The sequence below is a fragment of the Cajanus cajan genome, chromosome 8 (assembly GCF_000230855.2).
Source record: "Cajanus cajan strain Asha chromosome 8, NIPB_CcT2T_4, whole genome shotgun sequence".
Lineage (NCBI taxonomy): Eukaryota > Viridiplantae > Streptophyta > Magnoliopsida > Fabales > Fabaceae > Cajanus > Cajanus cajan.
The window spans coordinates 6,852,145-6,873,793 of NC_138524.1; the positions used below are offsets into that span (position 1 = coordinate 6,852,145).

A 21,649-nucleotide genomic window follows, 5' to 3' on the forward strand; every position below is an offset into this window, starting at 1 on the left:
GATATGCGAGTCCATGTAGTTTCAATTCAAATGCTAATGTTGAACTATTGATATATTTTTTTTATGGTTTGTCTATAACTCAATAATGTAATTTTCTAAATATAATGTGTAAATTTGATTAGTAGGTCACTATTTCTCTTATTAACGATGAAGTTTCATTGATTCACCCCTATACTTTTTTTAATTTATAAAAGCAGAGCCTCTTCAGGTATTCCACGAAGTCTTTTTTTCCATCATGTTATCGCGAAGGAAATATAACAGTTGAAAATATCTTGTCCAACATTTTAGTTCTATGACTTTTTTGGTCAACTCATATATTTTTATTATTACCAATAGATATAAGAGGGACGTTGTATTTAAAGAATAATTAATTTATTTTATTTTATCTTTTATTATTTGTATTTTTCTACTAATAAAAAAACTATTAAAAATTATTATAATGAAGTATCTAATAAATTTTTATTTTTATAAAAATTTATAAACTTGAATTGTTTATTAAAATGTTATAAAGATATTAGAATGTCAAATAAAAATTATAAATTTAAAATTTATATCATATTTTGTTATATTAATCGAGTTATGAAACTTTACAAAATACCAAATAATAATTATAAATTTAAAATTTATATATATATTTTTGCATTAACTATAACAATTGGGCTATTAGATTTGAATTTGAATATAAATGACAAGTTAATAATATTGAATCATTAAAATTTAATAGATAATAAATTATTAAGTAAAATAATTTATTTAAATAAATTAAGTTTAATAATTAATTATTTAAATTATAATGATTCATCCATTAAAATTAATATAATAAAATATGATATAGACTTAAAAATTATAATAATAATTATTGTAAGATGTTTATAGCATAGGTGGAGAGAGAGAATCCACAGGCACAGGCAGAATAGTCGGGGGCAGCTTGAAAGTACAAGGTTGCGAGCACCTCCACCTTGTCTCCTACTCATACTGTTCCTTCCTTCTCCTCATTCCTATTTCCCATTTTTATTTTTCAATAAAGCAAAACAAAAATAAGCACCACCACCACCACCCTTTTTTTCTCTCCAAAAAATCCCCATCTTCCTTCACTTCTCAGCTTTGGACGAGATCCCATTCCCGATCTCACACACTCACTCTTCCATCCTTTCATCAAAAACAAATATTATATCTTGAAAGTTGATGGCTGCTCCACCGGCAAGGGCTCGTGCCGATTACGATTATCTCATCAAGCTTCTCTTGATCGGTGACAGCGGTAAAGTCTTCTTTTTTTCAATTGTTTTTTTGCCAAAAAAATATTAAAAAACTATTATTTTTTATGGATGGGGCTATTTTTCCACACAATGATAAATCATGATTCTTTCACTTGGGGTTCCCTTTTTGTAATTTCGCCATTTATTATTATTATTTTTTATCTCGAATCGTTGAGTTTGGAGTTCGTGGCAAATGCACATCTAGTCTTTTTGAAATGGGGTTTGTTTTAACTCATGAAAAGTTCGATCTTTTCGTGATCTGGTTTGAGGCAGCATTTGAATTGTTGTTGACTTGTTGTGACGCAAATTTTGGTGTCAAGAGGTTGAATTGCAAATTCGTGTTGATCTGTGTGGTTATCGTTTAAAACCAGCCTTCTCTTTGATCCATTGATAATTTGTTTATTTCAAAGTATTTGTTTGCCAAAATATGCCTTAGGCGGTCTAGTTGCTTCCCCAAGATGTTTTTGTGCCTTGTTTTTTTGTGTGGTTGTACCTTCAATGTTCTTTTTCCTAAAACGAAGAGTTATGGCACTGGTTGATGCTTCGCCAAGGATTAGAAGTATTGTAATGGCCATTGTAGAAATCACTATGGAATAATCGTGTTGCTTTTGCGTGGAACATGCCTGTAAGTTTTGTCTTTTTGCAGGTGTTGGAAAAAGTTGTCTCCTTCTGCGTTTCTCCGATGGTTCTTTCACTACTAGTTTCATCACAACTATAGGGTATGTTTTTACAGCTTAGGAGTAATACTGCAGAATTTTGTCTTCCATAAGTTTCTCTCTCTAACATCACAAGGCTTATCCTTCCTATGTAGAATCGATTTTAAGATAAGAACCATTGAGCTTGATGGCAAAAGGATCAAGCTCCAAATTTGGGATACTGCAGGGCAGGAGCGGTTTCGGACAATTACAACTGGTACGGTTTGTGATCTTATAGATATTATTTTTGTTGATTTTAGTATCATTGTATGTGACATATGAAAACTCTTTGCTTCGCAGTTGTCATCTGATTTATGGTATTTCCTGATCTAGGATTAAAAGGTAGTGATAGAACAAAAAAGCAAAGTAGGAATAGTATAGAAAACAAAAGCTTAAAGAAAATCAGAGCAATAGTGACAAGAAAGAATAGGGAATTAACCAGTGAGAAACATCATAATTCTTATCCAGTTTCAGATTTGATATGTCAGATTATATTAGCAGTTCACAGATTAAGTTTGAAGATGATAATTCTAAATCCCTAGGATAATGCAAAATTTGAATCCCCTAGTTCTGTCCCTGCTGAAGCCTGAAATAGTCTTCTGCTCATTGTTTTTGATTGCCATTGTTTCCACTGCAAACCTTGGAGGCTTAATGGGTGAAAAAGTTTATGCGAGGCTTAGAATATCTTGCATGTAGATTCTTACTCAAGTTAATTACTAACTGTTATTGATGTAAAAATACTAGAGCCAGTGAGCCTTTGTTTAATGTTAGATGAATATTGCAGAGATTCATTCGGGATATGTTTGGGAGATAGGTTTTGGAGGGGAAGGGAGGGAAGGGCAAATGTTTTACTTTTAATAGATCTTTATATAATGTTTATAAAAGTACACAAAAGCTTAACACATCAAGTCTATTATATTATTTTTTTTCACTTGAAAGTATAAAATAAAATTAGAGAATATTGATTAGGAATGTAATATTTGCTCTCCCTTTCCTTTCCAAAACCTAACTTCTAAACTTACCCTTAGGGTTTGTTTGGTTCAGAGGATGGGAGAAGGAAGGGGTTAGAAATTATGTTTGGTTATTAAGGAGAGGAGAGATTTTAATGGAGGGAAAGAGATGCAGCTTTTTTCTTATTTAGTTCACAAGAAAAGGGAGGAAAAGGGGGGGGGGGGGAGATGTTAAGAACTAATTTACTTTTGCACCCTGATAATTTTGAATTTAAAAACATAAGGATATTATACTGAAAATGTTTGTTTTGCTTCCCCCCCCCCCCCCCTCTTAAAAAATGAATCAAACAACAAAAGTTTATAAAAATCCATCTCCTCCCCTCTCCTCCATTCAATCACTATGTTAGGATCAATATGTCAACTGCAAGAGTCAAACTTCATACATAACTGTCCTTTACCATTGTTTTCAATTTTCATTAATGTCACCTTAAAATTCTTGTATCTTTCATTGTTTTTTTTATAAAGCAAAATGTACAAGTAGGGATGTTTGTTATTTAAAATTTTTTTTGTGCTACATATATTTTCCTAAAATCATTTTTGTTTTTTGCAGCTTACTATCGTGGTGCAATGGGCATATTGTTAGTCTATGATGTTACAGATGAAGCATCATTTAACAGTAAAGTTCCCAACTGTTGCTTAAGTTTGAAATTTGCAAATCTGTACATAACTATTCAAACTTTAGATTTTTTGCATCTGGAATATTCATTCAGCTTCGGCCAATTTCAGATATCAGGAATTGGATTCGCAATATTGAGCAACATGCTTCAGACAATGTTAACAAAATACTGGTGGGGAACAAAGCTGATATGGATGAAAGCAAAAGGGTAAGCTAACTTTGTCGGAATGGTTAATGAAACCCTGGTATTTGTTTTTTTCCTGGCCTCTTTTACAACTTGCAAGAGCAAAGTAAAAATCTTCCAAACACCAATTTGATTTGAACAGAGTTGCAGAGCTAAGGGCAAATGGGCTTAATAAACCAACTATTACTTTCATCAAATTCTCTTCCATCATTGTTATGCAAGTTTTACTGTTGGTTGAATTTCATCATTGAGTATGTTAGAGAAACCATGTTATACTGCAAGTGAATGAAACATATTTTTGTTAGAGAAACCATCATTGAGGTTTGAAAGGGGTTGAGTTCTGATGTGATGCCATCAATTGAATTATTAACATCTGGGAGCCTCCTCTCTCTTACGTACATATGCATGCCTGCAGATTTGAAATGTTTGTGATAATAACATACCTTCCCCTTTCTTTTAAGGCTGTGCCTACATCCAAGGGCCAAGCACTGGCTGATGAGTATGGAATCAAATTCTTTGAAACTGTAAGTGGTGTATACTTGAAAATGTGGAAACACCCTGAACTTCTATGTTATTATATAGATGCTCATGAAAAACATTATTGCAGAGTGCTAAGACAAATCTAAATGTGGAGGAAGTTTTCTTTTCAATAGCAAGAGATATAAAACAAAGGCTGTCTGACAATGACTCCAAGGCAGAGGTATTTTTAGTGTATTTGGATACCACCTAGACTCAATTTTAACCCTCAAAAGCATGGTGAAAATTTTAAAAAGTTGAATTAACTAGTTGCTGCTTTAGCCTTCAACATTATTTTGTAATTAATTTTGGTGGAAATGAAAGCTAATCCAAACACATACATTAACTTCCTCTCTCGAGTTTAATACTTTAATGTGTGTCAATTGTTCCATGTTTCCATATCTCTTATCTTTCCCTCTCAAGTTGAATATCTGGCGATATTTTAAATGCAGCCATCAACAATCAAAATCAACCAAGACCAGACAGGAGGGGCTGGGCAGGCTGCGCAAAAATCGGCTTGTTGTGGTTGAAGACAAATGTTACAAATTGAAGGCAAAATTATTGTCCATGAACAAGGAATGAAGAAATTACGTGTATAATGATGATGATGCTGCTGACTTGTGCTTCTTAACCTTGTCATTCTTTATAAATTTGTGTGTGATAAGTAGTGTCTGACTTTTTTAACAAGTTATGCATTAAATCCAAAACTGAATGTGATTGTGGTGATTGCATGTCTAACAGCCCCTGATTTTCTTTGGTTGGGGGACGTGAGATTCATTGAATATTGTTTTTTCTCTTCTTTCAGTGTATAAATGCGATGGCTTGTGCTGGATTCCGTGGATTGGTACACATTTTGAAATTTTGTAATCTGTCTTATAGGCAATCCGGTGAAATATAAATACAACCCGTATACTTAAATTACTTTTTAAAAAATTATGATATAGTTGATAAAAAAAAAAGTATGAAACCTGATAAAAAATTAAGTCAGGGGTACTTAAAGTTTACTTGTACTTCTGCGTTGTGACATTGCAATGTGTAGCAATGCCGCGAGAGGAATTAACATGCTATTGTAGACAACATTGTCCGTATTTATAAGTTCATCTACGATCCTTTATTTAACACAACAAAGGGTTTCATGAATATTCATCATTGCGTATTAGTACTCTTCCTAAAAGAAAATTGTGCTGCAGCAACCCAACGACTACCTTTTACAGTTCATACAACATCAAAAGGCAAACAAATGAATTATTCGATACGTTAAGACAGCCTGGTTAATGGTAAGCTGCATTCTTGTTCATTTTCAGACAGGGTATTCCTCGGAGGGTACCCATCTGATCGATCTGTCTTCAAGTTGTCCTAAGAGTATAAAATAAGGATATCTTGAGAATATTAATGAATTCAAACCTATCAACTAGTATTGTAATTCTTTTATGCAAAGGTTATCTTAATAATTATTAAGTTTGAGACCATAGATGGGACAACTTATCTTCGTTTTTTAGAGTGCCTTCGTGGGTGGAAGGTTCATACAAGATGATACAATTATTGCTCCTGATATTTTTCATGACTTGAGGAAACACATGGTAGGGAAAAGAGGAGCAACAATCAAATTGGATATGAACAAAGCTTATAACAGCATGGAATGACCTTTCGTTGAAAGGGTTTTACATTTTACTTGAATTTGGTTTTAAAGAGGGTTAGGTCCCATGAGTTGTGCTGCTAATGACCTTCGTTTCCTACAAGGTACATGACCATGTCAATTCTACATTATACCCTCAATTAGGCCTCATTCAAGGAAACTCATCTCATATTCTCCCTACTTGTTTATTCTTGTTGCAAAGCTGCTCTCTTTACTTTTTCAAAAAGCCGTGCATTATTAATCTTACATATTCACCTCTCCTTGTCCCATTAAATCACAGTTTGTAGATGTTATCCTACTTATTAAAGCCTCCAAGGATTTATCGGTTCACGAAGCTGCTAAATATATTTTTTTCTCAGGCTTCTGGCCAGTGCATTAATTATTCCAAATCTGGCATGATTTGTGGCAATTTTTCCTAATAATGTTAAAAAGGCCCCTGACTAGTACTTTATATATCCCTATGGAATTATTTACCCACCTTCAATCACAACCTTGACCTTCGTTTCTAGAATCCATTGCCAACCTAAGAGGAACTATTAGATTTACTTGAATTTATCTTGTATATTAGGAGATAAATATTTACGTGACACTTCACCACTTACGAGTTTAGTCCAGTAACAACTAACAAAATTAGCCTTCTTGATAATGTTTAGTCAATTCTGTCGACCAAAGCACCTAATACCACTGATTTGTACATGAGCCAACTTATAAAGTTACCAATATTTTAAGCAAGGCCCCGAAAGGTGCACATTCATGAAGGTTGCGGAGCCATAAAAAGACAGGAAAAAGAAAAATATTAAACTGACATATCTTACTATGCACACTAGAATATATTCTAAGTTACATTTTCACAAAGGGATGGGACTTATAGGTTAAGTTCTTCCTTTCCATAAATGCGTTGAAGCTCTCGTGTTGCTGCTTGAAATGATTCTGGATAAAGTTGACAGGAGATAAAAGAAATTGGATAAGTGACTTACCAAACAAAAACAAACAATAAAGTCTTGCCTATGCATGTAAGAATGTGTTTATAAACGGTGGACAGAAGAATTTCATTACCTTTCCAATTGCGAAACGCTTTCTGATTAATTGGTGAACCAAAAACTGTTTGAATTGTATCAAACAACAAACTTTCGGGGGTACTCCTCAATTCCTGTACTATTTGATAAATGGTTTTCCCATTCTCAAAATAGATGTGATTGTTCGGATGTTTTGTTTTACAGCCAGCATGTCTCTCGAACTCGTAAGCATTCAGAACCTGATAATGTAAATTAACAGTCAATGAGTAAACAAACTATCACAGATTTTAAGAAATCGAAAACCTAAATTAAGGTTTGTTCAGTACACCAGCGGATTACTCACCTTGGTATAGTTGCATGACTGACACCCACAAAGATAGCCAGAGCCTTTAATAATTCCACGAAGTTCCTTCATCCATGCAGAAATATGAGTATAGCTTATTAAACATTTCAAACAGAAGTAATCATCAATAAAGACCAAAATTTACCTCACGTGCCACTGAGATATACTTTACAGGAACACCATCAAGCATACCAGTAGATATCAAGCTCCTGACATTAGAAGGGAAGCTGTTTGGAGCTTCTTTCCTTCCTGTTTTGACCTCTTGTTTATTCTTGGACACAGTTTCAGACTTTACTTTTGCTGCCTGAAGAGTACTTGGAACTGCATCAGAACTCGACCCATCCAACTCTTTCTCATGGGTTGTTGTTGACACATGAATTGAAGATTGATTATATAATTGATCATACTCTGCAGCAGGCCTACCCACAGAGATAATATCCCGTTCATCTGGGAACCCACCAAAAGAAATTATACTAGTGTCCTCTTTATTATAGGATTCACTAATCGAAACGATTGAGTCATCTTTGATAAAGGGGGCACTAAATGGTCTAACATGTGTATCCCCACTGCTGTAGGTGAGTCCCATAAAAGTGGCATTACCATCCTTGTCAAACGCTTGCCCTATTGATGCAGACCTTGTCTCAACTTCCCTGTTATAGGCCTGATGTAGATCACCTTTACTCTGCTTACTAAAATTATGTCCCTCAGTAGCCTGTACATCATCTTCCTTAACCTGATTTACTTTGTCTTTTTTTATTCTACCAAAATTTACGCATGCTTCAGAATCTTCAATAGAATGAGATATAGACAAGCCAAAAGATGCATCATCTCCATATTGGTTGGTGATCATCTTTAATCTTGCATTAGAATCATCAGCCAGAACATAAGTATTTTTTTCGGGGAAATTGACAGGCCTGGTTTCAGACCCAAATAACCGGCCAATAAATTGGTTTGGGACTGGATGAAAATTGGGATTCTCCCAGGGAGGAAAATTTACATTTGAAAATCCAGGACTAGATTTTTCATTTGCATCTTCTACAGCTTGTTTCTTGCTTGGAAAAAAATCTACTTCAGCGGCATCAACAAACCATTGATGAGGTCGTTTTGGTTCAATTTTGGAAGGATTATCAAATACTGTTTCTCTGTCATTAATGTGTCCAGAACCCTTTACCACCCAAAATCCCTTGTTTTGCAAAGACTGCAGAAAAAAAAAACAAAAACTTCAAGTATGGTTCACATATAACAGTACATCTTAAAAGAATGTCTTTGTTTCAGTCACTCAATCAAGATGACATAGGAGAAAAGAGGATAACAATCAGTATTAGAGCTTCATTTGTTCACCCCGGTGTGGATGAACTGCTATTTTGTATGATGGTTGATGCTGGAGCACAACATGTCTGCCAAAGGAAATTGGCTTTCGGAAGGAATAGAAGGTTAAAAGAAATTGAAAAGATAAGCCTAGGATGCACCTAAAGGTTGATGATGTTGATATTCTGATTGACTATAAATATGACTGAAATAGAGCTTATAAAAGTTAGGGCAATTTTCGCCTTACGAACTAGTTTTTTGGGTTGAGTTAGGTTCAACCCAAATTCACAAGATTGGGTTACACAAGCAGGTAATACTCACTCTAAAGTAAAGCAATTAAAAAACAGACCTCCTATGACTAACCCCATGGGTTTGAGCTTCCTTACTAATCATGAAATTCATGCTTTCCAACTAGCTCATTTAGAAGTGGCTTTTGGCATAAGAAAAATAATAATAAGCTTGTTTCCTACAAGTGCTTTCCAAACATGGCCATAACATACCAAAGGCTCATCATTTATGTTTACATCTAGTTACATGAAGGCTGTCATATCCTCTACGATATGAAATTGACTTTTCTAAAATGAAGGTTTAGTTTAAAAGAAAAGGTGAAGGATCTCTCAACTATGGATGAGAAAATCAAGGTATTTGATTCTAAGAAAGTCACAGTTTGTTATACATGTACATATATCTTATCATATTATCAACTGTTAGTTTTTTATATTGTCCTTAACAGTTAGACCCCTCACTTTTTCGTCTTATGTGCCCCATGTCATTTGTGTGAACTTAATCCTTAGTTCTTCTACCCACAAGCGTTAACACTACCCCAACCAACCTTACAAAATAATAGCATGATTAACTCCTCGAATCCAATGTCCAATAAGTAACAAACAAATTCAGCACTATTCTACATTACAATCCAACGTGAACTTGACTAATTGTGTGAAGAATTCAGCCATTTCAAAGAAACAGAAGTTACAGAGCGTACAATTCAAAAAGAAAGAGTGTAATCAAGACACAATCTAATCAATCCAGTAATACTTAACAATCATAAATACCATTTGTTTCAATTTTTGCTGGTGAAAAATAATCCCGAAAAATCCACCGAAAATTCGTTGCTGACTCCAAGTGATGAAAACGGTGCCTAACAACTCCTGCAACAAGAGAAAGTCCTTCTCAACACGGTTCACAGACATCCTTCAAACACAGCATTGTAACAACGAAGGAAAACGCAAACACAGCAAGTAGCAAAAGGGAATAAAATAAATTAATAAGAATGAATGAACACTCACATGACATTGATATTATATTTTCAAATAATGATAATTACGTTACTATGTATCAATCAAAGGAATTCACCAAACAAAATTGCGAGAAATTCAACAAGTGAAGCTATTCGAGTTCAGGAATTGGGAGCAAGCAATTGATTACCTTGGCGAATGGTAATAATACGAACTAATAGCATAGAAGCTTCTGGAAGATTTTACGATCCTGTACACTCAGCGATGGCCGGAACCCTAACCGGATAATCTTTCCGACGCCGGTGAACGCAAAACAATTTTCAAAGAGTACAGATTCATATCGTATGATAGGGTGTGTGAGAGGTGCACTCGATCTTTTCCCATTAGAGGGATATAAGATACGGTGAACCGAAATTGAACATAACTCACAGTTGGGTTATTCAATGCCGTACACGTGTGTCTTAGAAAATGAATCTGGACCGTTGCTTAAGTTAATTGACTTCTACGACATCTAATTGGTTCGGTGTAAAAGACACTGCATGAAAAGAAGTTTTATACCAAAATCCAATTGAATTGTAACACATGCCACATAAATTGGATTGATCGAATATATGCCTTTGATTAATTTATAATTTTTTATTGACCGGACGGATGCATTCAAGATAACGTAATAATTAAATTCAAAACTCAAAAAATTAACAATGGAAAATTTGATTAAATAAAAAGTATTTTATTATATTAAATTAAATTTCAGATATGACTTTAAAAATTAATCAAAATTCAAACGATTTAAAGTCTATCTTATATATTTATTTTATGTTAGAAGTTTAAAATATTTTTACTTGTTATTTAAAAAAAAAAAACTTATAAAGAAGTTTCCCTCATGTTCTTAAAACAAATATGATGGTATACTTAATATAATATTTGTACATACAAAAATCATTCGTCTAATGTGCATTTAGCATATATGGTTAATCACGTTATCAATATATTAGTTTTCAATAATTTTATTACATTATTAATCACTTATAAAACACATTAATTATTATTACATTGACATTGTAATTATAAACCTTGAAATATAATATTGAGGATGACATATGATAGACATATAAATTTTGAAATTAGACTAATTAAATTTTAATTTAATAATATTTATTATATTTTTAAGTTAATAAAATTTTAATATTTTAAGTAATATTTTATAAAGTTGACAAACAAATTCATAATATTAAATATTTTATCAATTAATGTCATTAAAATACATTTTATCAATTATTTAATGATAATTTTATTTTATATATAAATCTAATAAAAATCGAATATAATTGAATCATATTAAAGACTTAAAAAAAAAATAAACTAATCCAATGCAGTCTCACTCATAAGTGATTCTTACGCATTTTATTTTTTATTTTTCTCTTACCCTATTTTTTTTATCATATTATTTTTTTTCTTCTACCATCTTATTTTATCACTTTATCCACCGAAAATAAGTGTACTTTACCCGTCTTCCATTAAATAATTAAATAAAAAAAACTTTAGTGCATGCTCCAAAGCAAAGTACATGTCGAAAACCGTCTGTCAAAGACACGCTTGCTTCACATAATCACATTTCCCATCTTTCAAAGTCAAAGAATTAACAGTAAAAAAGGCTGCTACAAATTAAACGCCAATTAATGTCAATTTACTTTTTTTATTATTATTAGCAAGAATATACTGTAATGTACTGTAACTCTAGTTTATGTGCAAAGAGACATTTATTTGCAATTTACAAGTTCTCAGAATGTTATTATTTTATTTTTTTTAATTTCAGTAAAAAAAAACTTTTTTAATAGTTTAAATACTTTTTTTTTATTATATATTTTATAGTTTCAAAATTTTTATCTTTGAATTTTTATAATTAAAAACATTTTTAAATTATATATATTACTTTTTTTTCTGCAGTTTAGTGTGAGAGCTAAAAAAAAAAATTAAATTGCAAAAAATAATATATATTATATAAAGATTAGAAACAGAATATTTTTAACTATAAAATTAAAAGATAAAGTTCATAAAATTATAAAGATTATAAAAACATTTAAATATTTTCTAATTAAATATTCTCCTCTTCATTACTTTTATTCCTTTTTAATCATATTTTGTTGAGAAAAAATGTTTTTTTATTTATAATTTTATCTTATTAATTTAAAATTTTTAAATTAAAGCTATGGAAAAAAGTGACTTTCAATTGCTTTCGAGTTCTAAAATTGATACGACGTTTTGGTTGGATGAAGAGAAAATTAAATAAAATAAAAAACGAATAACAATGTATTTTTTTATTTAATTAAAGAGAAAGTAGGAGAATAAAGTTTTTATTTGTATTTTTTAAAGATAAAATTTAATTTTTTCTTTCCTTTTACCATTCTTTAATTTTAAATTTCATATTTTTAGAAAGAAAGAAAAGCGACTTTTGTTATTCTCTAACTTAAATTAGTAAGTTGGCTTGAGATTATTATTTGAATAAAAAATTGTCTTTTCCTTATTTTGAAACCTTTGCATCTCCTTCGTAAAGGCAAAGACAACCTCGCTTTGTTTGAATAAAAAAATTTCTTTCCTTATTTGCTAGCTTCACTTTTTGCAGCTATTTTGGTCCAGGTTCGTCATCTTTTTCACTCCTCTACCGTTCTCCATTTCATGGTGTTTAATGTATGGCTCCTAAATTCATATTTAACGAATCATTATATGGACGAATATCATGGATGCTTGCTTTCAGGGAAAACAAAAGTGTATATTGGTTAATATCATTTTCTTTTAATTTATTCTCGTTACAAGCCAAATGAAGGGAAAACAAAAGTTAAAATTCCTCTCTACCAGCTCTATGAATCAAACCATTCAAATATTTTAATTTTACCATTTTTATCTGTCAAAAACCCTACAATTATTGAACCAACCACAATATTCTTTCATGAATTTTATAGTAGAAATTTTTTTAAATACTACTGACGTGGTGAGATCATTAACTTTATTGAAGTATGTGTGGTAAAGTAAAAAAGAAAAAAAGGCAATTATGCACCAGAAAAAAGGCAATTACCACCGCATCACAAGGGCCATATAACGCCAGGAATGGAAACTAATGCCACCCATATACTTACTTTAGGCCAAAACCTAAACATGAATATGGACAAGGGCTACAAACTTGTATTTTCTTCCTGTGACTTGCAAATTGCGAAGCTTTAGGCCACTATACTGCCCTCTACTTGATTAGTACTGATCCTATCTGCTTCCATATTTATACATTCATCCACACTGCTAGATCTAGTTAACCTCACTTTTCCAAGCTTTTGTTCTCTTCTCCGCTATCAGCTATTGAGCTACGACCTCCATTGCCAATGTTTCCTTTCTCTTTATATTCATTAAAAGTATCAATTTATTGTTGTGCCTGTGCGTCAAATCTTTTGCTACCATGTTGGCCATTGCTAATAATATGCGGGGAAGCACCCTCTTCTTTCTTTGCTTGTAGCGTCTTAGACTTCCGCGGTATGCACTTTGCCCTCACTACTTCTTCATGCTCCACCATTTGTAACCGGGAACCGCTGCAAGGACCAAGAGATCACAGACAAAACCACATTATTCATAAAGCAATTTATGTCACTGTCATAATCATAAAGGCAATATTTAATCGTGTCATCTAATGACATTATATTCGATCATTAAAAAAATTATTATACAATAATAATTAATTAATTCTTCAATAACATGCCAAATTGCTAGTCCATGATTGATTAAATGATAGTGTATGAATTGCAGTCAGCAATCAAAACAGGGCATATAATATTTGAATGTATTGACGTACTCATTGCCCAAAGTGCCCGGTGGAAATTTCTGTTTTTACCCCAATGCATCCCACTTGTCGCTGATTTCGTACTACTAGTATAATTCTAGGTGGCAAACTGGCATGTTAATTTATGAGAAACGAATGATCAACTCTTCGGATGCTTTAAATTAGACCCCACATACAGAAGCTGACAAATACTAATGGGACCAAAACAAAAAAGACAGGTATGAATAGTTGCATCATTAACTAAAATTTAAGAAGTATGTAATTAATTCACCATACATACTGGGTACCAGATGGAACAGAACAGACACGACACAGTCAAGTATCAGCATCTTATGTTACGGTGCAAAACCAATTATAACAAGCTATTATTAGCTACTCATTTGTGTAAATTGGACAATTTTGCACCCAAAGCAGATTCATAAACAAAAAACAATCAAATGACATTTCGAGCAATATCTTAAAAGGTTTAAGCATAATTACTTAGGTTTTGGATTTCAGCTAGAAATAAGCAGAAGGCTACATGATGAACAATCAGAAATTCAGACTGGACAACATCCGGAGACAGAGGAAGTAAGAAACCTACCCAGTTCTGACAATAATACATAGGATATCCAAAATTTTGAAATCTTAAGATGTGTAAGATTAATTCAATTTTTTTAAAATAACTTATAATGTTCCAAATTAAGACCACCTCTCCCGCGCAATCCGACTCCCTATTTTATACTGGAATTAGATTATTCTAATGGAAAATGGTTTATATACATTTCATTAGAGTGGATGGGTGAAAGAAAAAGAGAGACAAAAAATAAAAAAAAAAAAACTGATATAAATGATCTAATAAAAAAGATGGAGAGAAAAAAGACCAAAAAAGGAAACAGAGATGTAAGAAAAAGTTAAGTGACGAATATAATATCCTATTATAATAATCAGACCTGTGCAATATTGTATAGCAAAATGTTTTATACGTTGAACTCGAATAACAAAATCTGACCTACGTGTTCAACTCGAATAACATTTTTTATACGACTTCAATCTCAAGATGCTTTCTTTCTATGTCCTCGAACTTAGAAGCATTCTCATATGCTTACCCACAATATTTTATTTAACCTATGGAGCAGAAACTGTATGAATGTCAATGTCCACATTCTCCAACGTTGCTAATTACTAGGTACACACAGAGGGACACAGATCACAAACTTTATTTCACAAAGGAATTTGCAAAAGACACACCATACCATAACACTGGTTATAAAAATAAACCCATAAATAAAGGTAGAAATTGCTAAATAAAAAATAGAACATGTTATTAGATGACATAAATAATCTAAATTCATTTCTTATAATAGAAACTACATCGAATATATTCATTAACGACGATGAGCCAAAATTCTCGTGGCAGCAAAAAAAAAAAATGGCTCTCTAATTTACTAAACTTGTTTATGCACAAGCGTAACGTACCTATCGGCATTGTAAGAAGAGGACCTCTTCAAAGCAGGGATTTCCACTTTCTTAGTTTCGATCAAGCTTCCACTAAAATATTCTTTATCTTCCAACCTTACCCCGCTCAAATCCGGAATTTCCATCGATGTCCCCGTTTCCTTCCCCGCATGATTCCCTGCTCCGCGGGGCATCCTGGACTTGTAGTGACCAACCAACGAGAACCCTTGATCCTTCACCGAGTTTGCCCCACACTCTTTGAAAGACACAGCACCGCACGATAACAACTGCAACAGAACCGACGAGGCTCTCATTCTCCCGCTAGGACAACTCTCAACCGTCAGATTCCCTTTCTCAGATTCCAAAGACCGCAATCCGAGCCGTCCATCCGCCTTCATCAGCGTCTCCAGCGTCTCGGGACTCGAATCCGACGGCGGAGGCGAGATCTCTTCCCTACTCAGCTCCGTAATGCGATTATTATTATTATTATTATCATAACTCACGTGCGTCACGTGCTCCACCCTATTTCCCTCCATTTCCGCTTCAATTCCGTTTTCCTCTTGAATCTCTCCCGCTTCTTCCTCCCTCGCCGCCCTCCTCCGCCTCCGCTTGTCCTCCGTCTGCGTCGCCGCGTCGGCGCCGAGTTTCCCCGCCGAGTCACCGAACGATTCGGACTTGTAGACTCGGTACTCGTTCAAATCAATGGAGCTCCACGACTGGTTGCGCCGCCTCGTGATCACCACCGGCGAATCGGATTCCTCCTCCGATTTGTTAACCATCGCCGCCGCATCGGCGGCGGCGGCGGCGCGGTCGACAATCTCCGATCCTTTGAGAATGTAGTCCTGCCCCTGCGTCGGGTAGATGAAATCGTTCTCCGACAAATCGTGCCATACGAAACCGTTTTTGTAGCTCCTGCATGAGCACCACCATTGTCCATGAACACATCACAAATTACAATAAATAAACAAAAATGAATATGAATATTGTAGTGAAAACGGTACCGTTTGGCGGACCAAGAGTACATGGAGGCCATGGCTTTGCCTCGGAGAGAGTTCAAGCGGTTAATGACGTCTTTGAGATAGAGTCCGTGAGGCGAAGAGAGAGGAACCTCCATGAAGTGAGGGTGCTCGAGTTGGCCGTTACGGGAGAGATAGTAAACGACGGAGACTTTTCTGGGAGTTTTGGGCTTGGGCTCGGCCCAGACTTTGGTTCTCTCTGGACTGGTTTCTCTGTCGGTCCATTTCTTCGGGATCTGAATCTCCGTGGTTATTCTTCTTCCCCTGGAACTCGAACTCAGCGACATTTCTCTTTCGCTGCAAAACCTGGATGGATGGCGATGTAGCGAAGGGAGACACAAAAGAAGCGCGTTGAATTCGATTTTGAAGTTGTGTTTCTGTGTTTTTAAGGGTGTAAGGGTGTGTTTGGCGGAGGGAGAGAGAGAATTCAAAATGAGGATGCCAAAGACAACAGCTACCAAACAAGGAATGGCTGTTTGGGATTCAGTACTGCCAGCCCTGTGACTGTGACACTAGAATTCTCTTTAGTTTAATGCATTCGCTTCAACGCGCAGAATAAAAAAAACAGCAGAACGCCGTCGTAACGGCCTTGTTTCTTCCTTCTTTTTACTGTCACCAATTCCAAATTAATTGCGTTTCAACGCTTTCGCAGTAGTATACAAAACAAAAATTTGCCCACGCAATTTTTAAAATTACAATCTAGACCTTTGTTCCATCGTGCTTGTCGTTTTACCAAATCTCTGACCAAATGAATTTACGGAATATCTATTCCACAGCAAGTAATAGAAGCCAAAAGATACGAATTGGGACTGAAAATTCAAAATTCGGACCTCAACTGTTTGCATTTAATGCTTGTGTTGAATAATATTACCACTATACTACTATTAGTATTACACACGTACAGGTTTATAATTGGTTTTTTTTTTTTTTGGTGGTCCCGCGGTTTTTAGTGCTTGTCATTTGCAAAAGTCTACGTTTATTTTGCTTTTATTCTCCTTCTTTCTATGAACTTTCAACAACTTTTTATTTGAAAAATTCAAATGATTTTCAGCTAGGTTGACCGCTAAGACTCGTACACCTAACTTTGACTATGTTGAGTTATGATGTTGCGGTTCTCTCACGGTATCATTCGAGTTTATTTAATTAACCCTAGAAGGCTAGTGAATTTAGGGGCCTAATATTTTTAAATTTACTCCTTTTTTTTTCATAGTTGTTTAAGGTTTTGCACGGAATTTAAGGAAATTATTGATATTTTAATTTTTAAAAATATTTATTACTTACTTTTCTATTTTACTCATTATTTTTTTTTTTGTATTTTTAAGACTGTTGAACTATTCCATTAAATAGTTGTCTCTTTTTTTATTTATTTTTTTATAGTATTTTGTTAGAAACATATTGCTCTTATAAATGTATATTAACTTTATATGAGTAGTTGGAGAAAAATTAGGTAGACATTAAAAATAAATACATACATTGTTCAGGAAACATATATTAATTATCAAGGGTAAAAATGAAAGAAAAAAATTAATAACTTATTAATTTTAGTAATATGACAATGAAAAAAAAATAACAAATTCTGACAAAAAACGATTATAAAAAAAAAACGGAGGGAGTATTAAATTGTATGTGATGAAGAGACAAGAGAGTGGGTCCCAATCCAGATGGCTATTATTTCTGGGATGCGAACGTTGACCAGGCCCAATATTGTTCCCAATGCCTCCTCAAAATAAGTGATATCCATGACCTAGTTGAAGCATATTTTTTAACAATTGATTATTCTAATGCAAATAATAAGTTTCTTTGTGAATGGCATGGGTTTAGATAAAATGAAGAGAGTGAACGGCGTGAGTGTGGTGAGCATTGTGCGGTTGATTTCCGACGAGGACGCGACGATGAAATTGATGAATAAAAAAAGAATGATTTGGGAAACTAGCGAGGTGTGTGAAAATGAGAAATGGTCGGTTGGTCCAATATATCGGCACAAAAGTCCAAGGCATGGATCGAAATTTGCATGAACAAATACATTGAAGAGCACATGCATTTGCCAGTGCCCACAATGGCCCCAGGGTTTGAAATCTTAACAACGCTTATGTTCCCACCTGTTGACTCAACTGCACATCAATAAATAACCTTGCCAATGTTTATTATTCATTCACTAAATCATAATTTTACAATGTCACAAGTGTCATAAATTGCTATATATGTATGTGTGAATCTTGTTATACTAATTTAATAATTGATGTGTCGCATATGCATGTGGTGGAGTAATTAATTACTTATTTATAGAGAGAGAGAGAAAAAAAAAACATGAAGAAGCATGAAATGTGATTGCAGATATTATAAAATTCTTTCTTGATGTTGTGGTTATGGAGGGAGAAAACACCGAATCACGTGAATTCCATCTGGGATGATAAATAATTTAGGCATAGAGATGGGAGAAGAGAATGAGTGTCATGGAAATAGAAAGGACCCGAGAATTGTTTTCAAAGAGTATAATGGGATGAGGATGACTCTTCAACGTTGTAAGAGACTCGATCGACAATCAAATTTTCGGGATACATGACGTGTAATTTGTTTTTTATTGGCGACATACAAGTTGGAATAGATTCATATATCTAGCAAGATGTGAGGTAAAAATATGAGTTTGATTTTACGTACTGCTCAACAAGTTTGTTTGTAGGTAATTAATATTTTATTGAAAATCAGATTGAATTGGTGAATCAGATCCAAAGATCGGTGAACTAATAAAGTAAACAGTTTACATAAACGTTGAAGTTGACTTTGAGAAATTTTGGTCAAAAATTGAGCACAGTTGGTCAGTAAAAAATCTGTCATTTTAGTTTTGATGAAATGGCCATATGAAACTCGTTTTTATATTTTACAATATCTCAAGTGATGAGACAGAGAGAGCAAGATTTTTCTTAATATTCAATTTAATAGGCTACTTTATTTATTTATTTATTTTTTATCAACTACTATATTCTAATCGAGTTCCAATGTTTTTCTCTAAAAAAAAAGACGCGAATGTCATTGGATCAAAGCTCCCTGACAACTTGGGCCGTCAAAATGCTTATGACGGACTATATTGACTGGCCCATATTCTGGCGCATGTGGGCTAGGCCTATTTGGCAACATTGTGGAAGGGTGCCGGGTAATTAAAAAACAAATTATAAGAATGACACCGGTTATAACTTTTTATTTCTCATATCATTATTATTATTATTATTATTATTATTATTTATTTTATTTATTATTTTATTAAATTTTTAATTTAAAAATATAATCTTATAAAATGAAAATGGTATAAAAGATTTGACACGAGAAAAGGAAACATTGCTCTAAAGAAATGACACATTCATCCCTCTATCCTCCGAAAAATTGGAACCCATAGTAAAAGAATCGCACAAAATTTTTATATTCAAAATTTTCCAACTTCTGACGCAAAATCCAATTGCATAACTTACAAATAATATAAATATATTTACATTTATGCGTAAGTTTATTAATATATACTTTGTTTATATATATTAGTGAACTCGAAGGATGATATTTCAAATCATATTCATGCTGACACGTATAAATTATTAATTTATTTTATTAATACTGATTTTAGTGTTGTTAATTCATATAATATTGAAATTATTTAATTTAGTAATGATAAATATATTAATTTTGGTCCCTCATTTATGTTATATATAATATTTATTTTTTCATTTACTAATCAAAGAAATTCATTAATCTAGTGTTTTTTTATTTTTTATTTTTTACCACTCTTGATGCTTTCTTAATTTCTAACACATTTTTGCATGTCACCATACTGCATTGCATCATTGTCATGTTAGACCATGTAAAAATTATGTTAACATTCCTACCTAATAACTTACAATTAAACCTTCATATTTAAATGAATAAAATTATAATGGTGTTAGTGTGTAAGGATTTATTTTTAAATTATAATATTTTTTAAAATTAATTTAATTTTAACTATGAAAATTTAATTAAAAATTCAATAAAATTATAGGAGCTACTGATTAATTTAATTTAATATTTATACGAGGATGATAATATATATAATACACATTTTTCCTATTCTCTTTTGCTTATAAACTAAACTAAATAAGATTTTGTCTTTTCCTTCCTCTTTTGTATTTAATTTTAAGGTAAAAAGAGAAAATAAAAAAAAAATGTAATTTGGATGTAAAATATTAAAATCTTATATTCCTATATGCTATGGCAGTGGTAGTATTGTTATATCAGTGTGGAGACCTCTTGGTGGACATGGATTGAATAATGATATGATATGCATGACTATTTGATGCTTTAAAAAATATAATAAGATGTAATCTGCTTTTGCGTTTGTGGGCTGAGTGGAAGTGCTTCATCACCGCACCAGTCCCCACCTCCTATATACTTCCAACCAAATCTTTCCTATGTGACAAATGACCAACACTTACATAACCAATTATTCTCAGATAGAGATATAAATAGTGCAGAACAACTTCCCCCATTACAAGGTACTAGAGTAATAATTTGGTTTTCCAGGTCTTCTCATACAACAAAACTATGGGAATGTTTTAATAAATTTATCAACAAGCACCTATAAAAAAAATAAGAAAGAAAAATAAAACAAATTTTTCCAAAAGTTAAAAGTTAACATATGCACAATCCAATTTGTAATCTTTTGAAAAAGTTATGTGAGATAACTTATACAAATTAACTTATGTATAAATTGATTTTTAATTTTTAATTTTTTTTATTTCATAGTTTTTCTCCTAAAAATACTTTTAAAAAAATTTATTCAAACAAGATTCATATCACTCATGAATATTGAATCATGATCTCTTCAATTATAAGCCCCCTGAGAATACTCCGTTCAAAGTATCATACTTTCCATTTTACACATTAGGACAAAATTCATCGAATTACTCTAGTTAACTTGTAATAACACTACATGTATCATGAGTGAACTTGTTAATCAAATAGTTTTAATTTGTTATGACTAAAACTTTTATATGTATTATTTGCTAAATAATGATATATGTATAATAATTTGTACAATATTATATATTGCATTTTTTTAATCATTAATAAATATAATAAATAATGTAATAGAAATTCACAAACACAAAAATTAATGTTATATAAGTATATTTTTCTTCTTTATTGTGCGACAATTCACATGTACTAGAAAATTTTCAACGGATAAATGTTTCACAAGGATAACAAACTTTTCAATTGTATTTTTTTTTGGTAATGTGTAAAAAAGGAAACATGAAAAGAAATAAAGAAGAAAAGATGTTATAATATGTTAATTCCAACTATTTGGATAATGAAATTTGAAAGAATCCTCCATATTATATAAGACGTAGAAAATCTAACTCATTAACTAATTAGATTGTAAATAATAAAGTTAATTTTTTGAAAAATAATCATAAATTGAACTTGTCAAATAAATATCCCATAATTATTATTTTTTAGATATTAATAGCTTCAATCATCTGGTGTGAATAAAAAAACTTAGCAATATTTATTCGTCCATCTTAATATGATCAAAC

The 21,649-nt window shown here is 32.5% G+C and overlaps 3 protein-coding genes across 4 annotated transcripts; 1 reads left to right on the forward strand and 2 right to left on the reverse strand.

Moving 5' to 3' along the window:
• Positions 1–884: 884 nt before the first annotated feature.
• Positions 885–5,109, forward strand: LOC109798624 (ras-related protein RABE1c). Its single transcript, XM_020358953.3, has 8 exons — positions 885–1,258; positions 1,903–1,975; positions 2,068–2,168; positions 3,512–3,577; positions 3,688–3,785; positions 4,223–4,285; positions 4,369–4,461; positions 4,730–5,109. Exons 1-8 carry the CDS (start codon positions 1,186–1,188, stop codon positions 4,805–4,807), a joined length of 645 nt encoding a protein of 214 aa, XP_020214542.1. The 5' UTR covers positions 885–1,185; the 3' UTR covers positions 4,808–5,109.
• A 1,419-nt stretch (positions 5,110–6,528) lies between these two features.
• LOC109798283 (DNA-binding protein) lies at positions 6,529–10,215 on the reverse strand. The gene is made up of 6 exons (XM_020358492.3): positions 10,009–10,215; positions 9,636–9,731; positions 7,418–8,470; positions 7,273–7,338; positions 6,970–7,168; positions 6,529–6,843 (listed from the first exon to the last, which is right to left on the reverse strand). The coding sequence occupies exons 2-6, from the start codon at positions 9,636–9,638 to the stop codon at positions 6,779–6,781; spliced, it is 1,386 nt and encodes a 461-aa protein (XP_020214081.1). The 5' UTR covers positions 9,639–9,731; positions 10,009–10,215; the 3' UTR covers positions 6,529–6,778.
• A 2,543-nt stretch (positions 10,216–12,758) lies between these two features.
• On the reverse strand, positions 12,759–16,925 carry LOC109799096 (UPSTREAM OF FLC protein (DUF966)). Of its 2 annotated transcripts, XR_014428514.1 has the most exons (4): positions 16,080–16,925; positions 15,100–15,990; positions 13,654–13,832; positions 13,252–13,393 (listed from the first exon to the last, which is right to left on the reverse strand). XR_014428514.1 is itself a non-coding variant. In XM_083062220.1 (3 exons), exons 1-3 carry the CDS (start codon positions 16,379–16,381, stop codon positions 13,228–13,230), a joined length of 1,359 nt encoding a protein of 452 aa, XP_082918346.1. In that variant the 5' UTR covers positions 16,382–16,912; the 3' UTR covers positions 12,759–13,227. The 2 variants fall into 2 exon arrangements, 1 of the variants encoding a protein (XP_082918346.1); XM_083062220.1 differs by lacking the exon at positions 13,654–13,832 and having other exon boundaries at positions 12,759–13,393; positions 16,080–16,912.
• Positions 16,926–21,649: the final 4,724 nt, after the last annotated feature.

Excerpts from the sequence above, each read along its gene's own strand:
- LOC109798624 (XM_020358953.3), top strand. The coding sequence starts at position 1,186 with ATGGCTGCTCCACCGGCAAGGGCTCGTGCCGATTACGATTATCTCATC. Across the intron at positions 2,169-3,511 it reads GTTTCGGACAATTACAACTG|CTTACTATCGTGGTGCAATG; the intron begins GTACGGTTTGTG and ends TGTTTTTTGCAG. Across the intron at positions 4,286-4,368 it reads GAATCAAATTCTTTGAAACT|AGTGCTAAGACAAATCTAAA; the intron begins GTAAGTGGTGTA and ends ACATTATTGCAG.
- LOC109799096 (XM_083062220.1), bottom strand. The coding sequence starts at position 16,381 with ATGTCGCTGAGTTCGAGTTCCAGGGGAAGAAGAATAACCACGGAGATT. Across the intron at positions 15,991-16,079 it reads TACTCTTGGTCCGCCAAACG|GAGCTACAAAAACGGTTTCG; the intron begins GTACCGTTTTCA and ends GTGCTCATGCAG. Across the intron at positions 13,394-15,099 it reads TCTTCTTACAATGCCGATAG|CGGTTCCCGGTTACAAATGG; the intron begins GTACGTTACGCT and ends TGGTCCTTGCAG.
- LOC109798283 (XM_020358492.3), bottom strand. Across the intron at positions 7,339-7,417 it reads ATATCTCAGTGGCACGTGAG|GAACTTCGTGGAATTATTAA; the intron begins GTAAATTTTGGT and ends GCATGGATGAAG. Across the intron at positions 6,844-6,969 it reads AGCGTTTCGCAATTGGAAAG|AATCATTTCAAGCAGCAACA; the intron begins GTAATGAAATTC and ends AACTTTATCCAG.